Source organism: Sipha flava, unplaced genomic scaffold, assembly GCF_003268045.1.
Source record: "Sipha flava isolate LNK unplaced genomic scaffold, YSA_version1 339_pilon_pilon, whole genome shotgun sequence".
Classification (NCBI taxonomy): domain Eukaryota; kingdom Metazoa; phylum Arthropoda; class Insecta; order Hemiptera; family Aphididae; genus Sipha; species Sipha flava.
The window spans coordinates 658,211-667,519 of NW_020273031.1; the positions used below are offsets into that span (position 1 = coordinate 658,211).

A 9,309-nucleotide genomic window follows, 5' to 3' on the forward strand; every position below is an offset into this window, starting at 1 on the left:
AAATGTTTATGTTTAATATACTCTAACAAGAAATTATAATACAAATATAATTATCATATAAATATATATATACATATTTTTTTGTACTTGGACGGGGCTCGGGCAGCTGCCCTGACGAAAATTCGGCACTACGTGTACGAATGATACTATATAGGTACCTAATGGTAAATGGAAACTAAGTACTCCGATCGTTTTCTTTTTTGAACTATGAATAAGTAGAAAACTGTTACGTCGACTCGTTCATAGAATTGTACAACAAATAATATATTAATATGAACTAGTTCGATAGTTTCACAACAAAGCACGTGATTTTTTTTTAATCTTGTGCCCGTAGTAAAGTACTAAACACAGTAGTAGCTAATCGTTTAAATGTCTTATAAACAATTAGATATGCTCAATATCATATTATATAAATTAGGTACCTAAACTTGGTAAATATAATATATACACACACACGCGCGCGCGCATATATTTATTATCTTTACCGATAATTTATTGCTATTATTCAATGAATTATTATTTTAATAATGTGACCTTCGCGTGTTTTTGATTTGTCAGTTTTAAAATTATAAAGACCCATAAATGTTTATAAATTATAAATACCTACATTAAAACGCTTATGATAGTTTGATTAGATCAACTATATTAATAATGACATATTGAGTTTGAACTGTACATTTCCGGACTATGGACTGCCGTTGAAAATTGTTGATGGTTATAAAATAAAACCCTAGATAGAACACATATTTTATTCGTCTACACATGAATACGTGTATGACAAGAATATATGCCTACCTGTGACGTCTTGACGACAGAGTCACACTCGCGCGTCTTGTGTTTATGATTTTTTTTTTTTTTTATACTTATTATATTTTAAAGCCGACCTTGAGAACGTTCTTCGTTCGGTTTTCACTTCCTACACGGTTTTTGTTTTTGTTTCTCAGCGCGACGTGTAATTCGTCAAAACGTCAATACTGTACCTACGTTATAATCCATTTAGTCTCGCCTAACGAACAATAAGCAACGCACGCGTATGTTTTGTCTTCTAAAGAAGCGTGTATCGAAAGAATTGACGACCGATCGGACAACGCAGACAAACTTAAGCATTTTTTTTTTCTATTTCTTTTAGTGCCGCCACAGAGAAAGTCCGCAGGTTCTAATGCACATGCCCATCCAATTGAAAAACATTCAAAGAACTCCAAATTGTGAAACGTACACGTGTATGAATATTTATAAGACAAAATGCGTCATAGGTATGGTTTACCTCTTTGATTTTGTAGCTCGTGCGCCGCGTGATGGTCCGGTGTACTTCACTTTCGTAGATCTCTTCGACGCTTCCCATTTTTACTGGATTTGATTTAAATGACGACGAAAACGAAATTTATTCACAACGTATAAAGTGAGAAATAAACAAATTGCTGGTGAGCGCGATCCGGACCGATATGATTTACAACTAACTCGTACACACGCTGCGCTGCTGGTGCGATACCTAATCTCAGTTGATATCTAAATCGAACGATGTTCTTTCCGTGCTAAACGTCTGTATCTCGAGAGTTGGCTGTTTTGATGGCGCGTTGGGCAGCATGCGCGTAGATTAAATCCCAGTCCCTTTACGTTCTATATTTAGATCACTAGGGGAAAAAAAAAAACGAGCCTCGGTGTAAAAATGTACGCACAATGCATTCTTCCGTTTCTTTAACCGTCGTAATTTATTTTTTACGTTTCTTTTTTTTTGTAGTTGTAATGTTTTTGAGACCTTAACATATTATATTGTCTTGTTTTTCCAAGCCTCAAGGTTACGGTCATTTTACATATAGACGTATCTATGTTACAACCGCGTTTTATTTTTATAAATCAATTGAATAATATAATTTGTTTAAAGATTGTTTTTTAAGTAAATTTTTAAACTGTCAAGTAGAGACATTTATTAACATGGTCAAAAAAAAATCCAATGCATGCAATTTCATATCACAAAGGAGTTTTTAAATGCAAGACATAAAGTATGTCTATTATTACATGACTTTTTAGATGTTTCATTAAAAAATATAATCATTTTATAATTACAATGATAATCATGATTAAATGCATCTTAAAATAATTACTTTAAGCTACATAAAGTTACGAAGAAGATAAGATACCCAAAGTATAAAAATGTAAATATACATAATATATAGTATAAATATGTAAATGTTATTATATGGCTTATCAATTATCATGATAAGCTAATAAAAACGCTATAAGTACATACAAGAATTCGAAAGAGCATTTTACAATAAATTGATAAAACAAAATTAGATATGGCCGACATGAACTAGACATTTTTTTTAATTTTAGGGTTTTAATACATTTTTATTTAAAATTTTTGTGTATAATGAAAACAATATTGACTAATTTATGTAAGAATTAATATAAAATTCATAAAAATAAATTTCTTGTGTTAATTAATTGAATTTATTCTTTAAGAATTGTTAAAATATGTATAAAATTTTGTAATTTTCTTTAAAAAGACCCATAACGAATCTTGGAAAATTATTGATTAGTTATTTTTTTTAATTAAACAAAAGATTTTCCAATAAAAATAATTTTAGCCCCGTAAAAAAAGATTTAAATTAAATTATAAAAATAAAATTATAACTTGTATCACAACTATACTTGACTAAATTTAAATATATAAGTAATAATTTTTCTATTTTCTATGTATTTTTGTTTTCTTTGTCCAAGAAATCTGTAGTTTCCATACAATATTAAAAATATTTTAAAACAAACAATAATATTATGATTAATACATTTATACATAAATAAAAATTTATGTTGCTGGCTTAGGAATGTAGCTTTAGCATACATAGAATATAAAAAAATAGCCTATATTGTTTTTCTTCATAAAAAAATTGTACAATCCAACTGTGCAATCATATAACAGTTAGGTATTATACAGTATGTATTACAGTTGAGGAAGTGAGTTTTTATGGTCTTGTATTAGTGACTGAAGTGTGGAGAGTTCAGATGGCTGGAAAACACCCTTTTCAGTGATTATTCCAGTTATCAGTCGAGCTGGTGTTACATCAAATGCTGGATTCCAACAAGTTACACCTGAAAATAAAATTAAATATAATTAAATAAAGTTTTATATTTTTGATCCAAAATAATAATATAAACGTAGCTAATATTATTATTGCACAAAAGTACTATAGAAAAAATAAAACATTTTCTCTACAAAATTGATATATTTTTATTTTTATTTTTGGAAATAAATAATAATGATCTGAATTTGTTTATATTACAAAAATATTAAAGATTATATTATATAGAGATTATAAATCAATAATTAAATATACCAAGTATTGTGTTAATTATTATCAAAATACAATAATAGTTAATTACAATTCACAATATGTCATTAAGATAAAGAACATTTAATAACAATAATTATTTTATTTTGATATAAAATATTTGTAGTACTCAGAAATAATATTAATTGATTAAATAGTAAATAACTACTTATAGTAAGCTAGTTATTTAAGATGAATTTTTAATTAACATAAGAGAGTTTTTATTTTTATTTTAAGTACAAAATGAAAGTAGTCATACAATGGTGTTGCATTTTTAGCACAAATTCAATAATTAAATATTCAAAATTAAATCATATAATGCTGAAACATGAATATTTTTTGTAAATTTGTTAAGCATTCATAAGAAAAAGTTTTATGATCCTAATTTTTAATTGTTTAATTAATAATTTTGAAATTATTATTAAATGTTTATTAAAATCAAGCATAAAATAATTACCAAATATATTCAATAAATATATTGTTTTAAATATTGGTTTTACCTGGAGAAGCTATTCTTATATTATTTATGTGTGTCATTTCCACTTGAGGCCTCTCCTCAATAATAATATTATCACCAGTATTTACATTAAAATCAATTGATGTCAATGGAGCAGCTACATAGAATGGAACATCGTGATGTTTAGCAACAACTGCTATCTGTTAAAATACATTTAAAATATTATTATGATTTTTTATACAATAGATTATTTTTATGCTTAATGTTATTCTTAATTAGTGTAATTTTTCAGAATCAAATTAAAATTGGTTTTAATAAACAAAATAACAGATTAAAATATTCAGTACACAACACACAAATAATTTGATTAATACCGAGAATGTTTATGTATAAAATGTATGTGCCTAAGAATACTAACTTGATAAGTTCCAATTTTGTTAGCAGTATCTCCATTGGCTGCTACCCTATCGGCACCAACAACAACAGCACTAATCTGAGCAGTTTTCATTAAATAAGCAACAGTACTATCACAAACAAGGGTTGATGGTATTTTATCATGAACTAATTCATAGGCAGTTAATCTGGCACCTTGATTGTAAGGCCTAGTTTCCGTGAAATAACATTTTTTCTAGAAATGAAATATTGTCTTAACAAATACATTGGTTTTATGTTAAGCTGACAATAAAATAGATAAAGAAACAAATATAAGTTTAAGTATCTTACCCAGTCTTGAAGTAGAATGTAAACAACGTACAACACCTAATGCAGTACCAAAATATGCAGTAGCTAATGAACCAGTGTTACAATGTGTTAAAATTCGAACTTGTTCACCATCTGTTATACTGTTTAAAATTGCTTTAGCTCCATATTCTCCTATTGATCTATTATCTGATATATCTTTTTCTAACATTGCTTCTATCGCTGCAACAAACCTAGAAAATAAATGTAATTTAATATAATATAATGTAAATGAAATAACAAAATTCTAAGTGAAATGATGAGTGTATTAGTTTTACTATAATATGTTTTTTTTTTATGTTTGAATAGACGATTTTGACTTGAAGAGTCCTTCAGTTCCAATCACCATTATAAATTAAGAAAATCTACTATGTTTTTGTAGTTTAAATCATAAAAAAATATTACTGATGTCACAAAAATGTTTTATAAGCATTCAGGAATTTAATTTTGTCAAAATCAATTATTTCAACAAACTTAAATTAAATATTAATCAATTGTTATTCTATATATATCATTCATAGTAAGGTGGAATATTAGCAATTATTAAGATATTTCATAGTTTAAAAATATTTTCATGAAATTTGTACTATATAAAAAACTATTTTAGATTTTCCTTAATTTTATTTTGCGAAAGTTAGAACATTGAAATTTCAGCCTGCTTCATTAAGAAATTTGGTTCTACTAGTACATAAAATATTTTTAGACATATAAACTAATCTACCCAATCTCTGTTACTAAGAATTATTTTTTTCAAAAATAATGGTACATTGGCAAGTTCAAAATACCAATACAGTAATATCATTCACCCATTTAAGTATCCACTTACTTAAGAATTTCACTCTTTTATTTACTTAATATTCCATGTTTACATAAAATATAATTTTTATTTTAATAAAAATTTATTTGAAAAAAACAATTAAAAATATATATACTGGCAAGATATTTTGATATTTTCTACACCAAATTCATAGTTAAATAGTCCCTTATATAGTATTCTTGATTTACCATTTAAAACCATAAAAATAAATAAATCAATAATACAATATCAAATATATTTTTATGGAAGAATTTAAATCATAATTAATGTATTTTTATCTATTAACCAATTATGTAATTTGTTAATAAATAATTTTTGAGTTTCTAATTACATAAATCAGTATTGTTATGCATAATAATCATTGTAGAAGTTTGAACAAAATTTAAAAAATAGAAAAGAACAGAAACAAAATAAGTGTTTATCATATTAAAAGCTTACCTAGCTTGCATTTCTTGTGCTGAAACCGACTCATCATTATCCAAAGAATTTATATAAGATATTAAATGATCTGCAGCCTGTTTCATATTTACAGCAGTTGGCCGAGCAGATATTAAATAATTCAGTTTGCCTTCAACTTCTCGTCGAAGAGCTTTTTTCTTTTCAAATTCTTCTTTTGATATTTCTACAGCCAAACTTAAACATCCAACAATAGCAATAGCTGGAGCACCTCGTACCTAAAATTAGCCATGAATCAATATAATTTGAATTTATAAACTAATGTAAGATTGTTAAACATTTCAATACAATAATAAGGAATCAAAAATATTATTGGTCATAAATACAATATTAATGTAACTTAAAGCTTATAAACATCAGATCATCTTTAAAATTTTACACTTAGATGATATTCTAGTTGAAATATAAATTGTATATAATTCATGAAACAGTCGATAAGCTAAGATAAAACACATAGCTAAGAAATAAGCTAAAATCAATGGCCAATTCTATGCTTATTATTTACTTTTTTTTTTTAGATATTCATACAAATATTCAAGATATAATTTGATAATAAGTTGTTAAAAATTTTAAATATTTAATATTATGTAACATTAAAAAAATAAAATTTTAACTTTGATAAGTAGATATAACAATTAAATTATGCATTTATACTTAGTACCCACCAATATTTACGATTATAATTTTCAATAATGGTAAAATATTAAATCTATTTATAAAATGATAAAATATACGATAAGAGAGTACTTAATTAATTTCTATGTTCATTATTTATATATTTGGTTATGATTCTATTTCCTCAATCCATAATACAAAATTATATTTTATCTTAAATGAATTAATCATATACTATGCTTCTCAATTTGTTTATGATATAAAAGGCTTAAGATATAATTTATTAGATATAAGTTATTAAGTAGTAATTATAACAAGCATTTATAACTATATACATGATTTGATTAATAATTAATATATATATTTTTGTAAAATTTTTATTAATTAAATATTAAAAATATTCTCCTTACCAATCATACATTTAAGAATTGGAAAATTTAAGTTTTGTAGTAGTTAGGAAACCTAGTAAAATAGATAATTATATTTTAATTATTAATTGTTATTGTTTAATTTAATCAATTTGAATGATTCAATATAGAACATTTTACTTTATTAATATGTAGTTCTTTAAGTAAAATTTTAAAAAATGTCTAAGTATAATATAAAATGAATACTTAGACCAAGATTAGGGAAATAAACAAATATTAAGGGTTGTTAAAAATTGTTTAGAAAAATATTCCTAAAATTTTAAAATTATATGTTAAAGAACAAGGTGTAATATTTTAGATATAATAGTACTTGCATTAATATACATATATATATATATATATCAATATCAGCACAAATTATACTATAGATAAAAGATAATAGGTATTAGATTTTTAATGCTTTACTTTAAAATAAAACATAGCATACTTTTAATAAGGAAAGTAAATTTAATCTGTTAAAGTCAATAGTCTTGAACACTAAAATTATAACTCGTTCAATTAAAATAAGTCTGTTATATGTTTCTAAATCAATCTACAATGATATAAAGTCATATAAACAATTAATTATTTTTTCTAGATTTAAATAGTTAAAAATGACTAAAAAACTGGTTTTACGTCTAACTTAGCTTATGGTTATATAGATATCAAATAATAAGTGGGTAATCGTTTAAAAGTAACAACCCAATCAATAATTTAGTGAATTTATATATATGTGATTTTTACCCACAGCAGTAATCTTGGCAGTAATGTATTAGTCAAATAAATAGCCAAGTGGCAGATAATCAAAAATAAATGATTCTTGATCAATTTTAAATGCGTGTAACAAAATATTGACACACAAAAGGTAGACTGAAATACCCATACAATTGTTGAACTAAAAAAGTGATGGTTTAGCTCATAACTGGGCCAAAGGTTCAATTATTTCCAATGAGCTTCCAATTTTTTTTCTAAGAATATTTAATGTCTACAGATTACAGTAGGCAGTAACATTAAATTTATAATAATGTTGTATAAAGATGTGAATGTTTGACTTCACATTTCTTGCACAAATGTCAAAACTAATTGTTCAAGACTTGTCTTCTAAATACTTAAATGTAATTAGTAGGTAATAAGATGGTTTTTTCTTGTTTGTAGTTTTAACTTTTGAGTAATACATTGATTGACTAAAGTTTCATACAGTACATTTTTAGAATGGAAATTAAATACCTATGGTTTAAAATATAAATTTTTCAATTTTTCAGGAGTTACATAAATATGATAAAAACTATAAATAAAAAATATGAAAATAATGTACAATATTTTGCTACATATTTAATCATGAATATTTTTAATATTATTTTAAAATAAGCAATTTTGTGCCTTTAACTTGGAAATTGTAAGTAAACATTAATAATAAAATATTTTATAGAAGTAATATTATATTTACTTGTGTTTTAATTGCACATATTGTAAATGTTTCAAATTTAAAATATGGCAAAACTAATTATTTTATAACCTTTTTTTTTTTTATTACTATTTCAGCAAGAAATCTGCACTGAATGTTTGATTCAAAGGTTTCATTAAATTTTAATATAACCGGAGAAGAAACTTTAAAAAAGTTGCTTCAGTGGTTGTTCTGATAAGAAAAAAAACTTAATTAAAATTTTGTCCATAAAGGGTTTATATTTCTTTTGATTAAACGGAATGATTGTGTTTTAAATCGTAAAAAATGAAAAGCGTCACACTAATATTAACATTTCTTTAATATTTTGGCAACAATCCCTAATATAAAGTTTGGACTCTAAACGTAGACAAGATAGAAATGGAGCCAAAGTCCTTACCGTGGTATGAGCACACGCATATAATCGTTGATAAAAACTAGGTAGTCTCAAAAACTAGTAGAAAACTAGTGTCCGAGTGGGATGTGCTGGAGGGATCAGAACCCGTAACGACGTACCTGCATCTTGTTGATGACCTTCCATCCGTCTTCGACACCCAAAATCGGTATGTACTTGGACTCTTTGGGCAACAACAGTTGATCCAACACTTCCAACGTGCCATTCTGGTACCGAATGGCTTGCAGCGTCATGGTCGCGGCCGCGGTCCTCTCGGTCGTCTGACAACTGAGCACGACTGCGTGGCTGTTGGCCGCTGCGTGAGCCGTGTCTGGCGGACCGGTCGGTTCGTCGGACACGTTCAACACGTACATAAACGATGGCGCGCGTGTTCAACAGCTGCCGCGTGCGGTCACACAACTGATACGGGTGGCCGCTGCGCTGGCTCGTCCGCCCCGGCGTGGTGCTGTCGCGGTCCCGGCCGGCTCGACGTCGAACGTTACCGCAGCTGCTGCAACTGTTGTTACTGCCACGGGTCCGCGACTGGCTATTGCTACGGCGACCGGACGACGACGTACGTAGCGCAGCTGCTGCGACGGCGGTACGGGTACTAGGTAGCCCGGTCAAGTGGTGGGTAGGTTAGCAGGTAGCAGTT

At 27.1% G+C, this 9,309-nt stretch overlaps 2 protein-coding genes across 5 annotated transcripts in view; both read right to left on the reverse strand.

Moving 5' to 3' along the window:
- LOC112687256 (tropomodulin) overlaps positions 1 to 1,521 on the reverse strand; it is a 45,443-nt gene extending 43,922 nt beyond the window's left edge. For 2 of the 4 annotated variants that reach the window (XR_003148953.1, XM_025559866.1), the window contains exon 1: positions 1,265 to 1,520. Coding sequence is in view for 3 of the 4 variants with exons in the window: in XM_025559866.1 (XP_025415651.1) it covers positions 1,265 to 1,342 (78 nt within the window). In the remaining variant the exon portion in view is untranslated. Of the gene's footprint in view, positions 1 to 1,264 lie in introns of all 4 variants that reach the window. The other 2 variants (XM_025559865.1, XM_025559867.1) reach the window with 2 other exon arrangements.
- Positions 1,522 to 2,809: 1,288 nt separating this feature from the next.
- On the reverse strand, positions 2,810 to 9,303 carry LOC112687253 (methylthioribose-1-phosphate isomerase). Its single transcript, XM_025559862.1, has 6 exons — positions 8,777 to 9,303; positions 5,780 to 6,015; positions 4,510 to 4,718; positions 4,205 to 4,413; positions 3,830 to 3,986; positions 2,810 to 3,090 (listed from the first exon to the last, which is right to left on the reverse strand). Exons 1-6 carry the CDS (start codon positions 9,026 to 9,028, stop codon positions 2,942 to 2,944), a joined length of 1,212 nt encoding a protein of 403 aa, XP_025415647.1. The 5' UTR covers positions 9,029 to 9,303; the 3' UTR covers positions 2,810 to 2,941.
- Between the last annotated feature and the right edge of the window lie 6 nt (positions 9,304 to 9,309).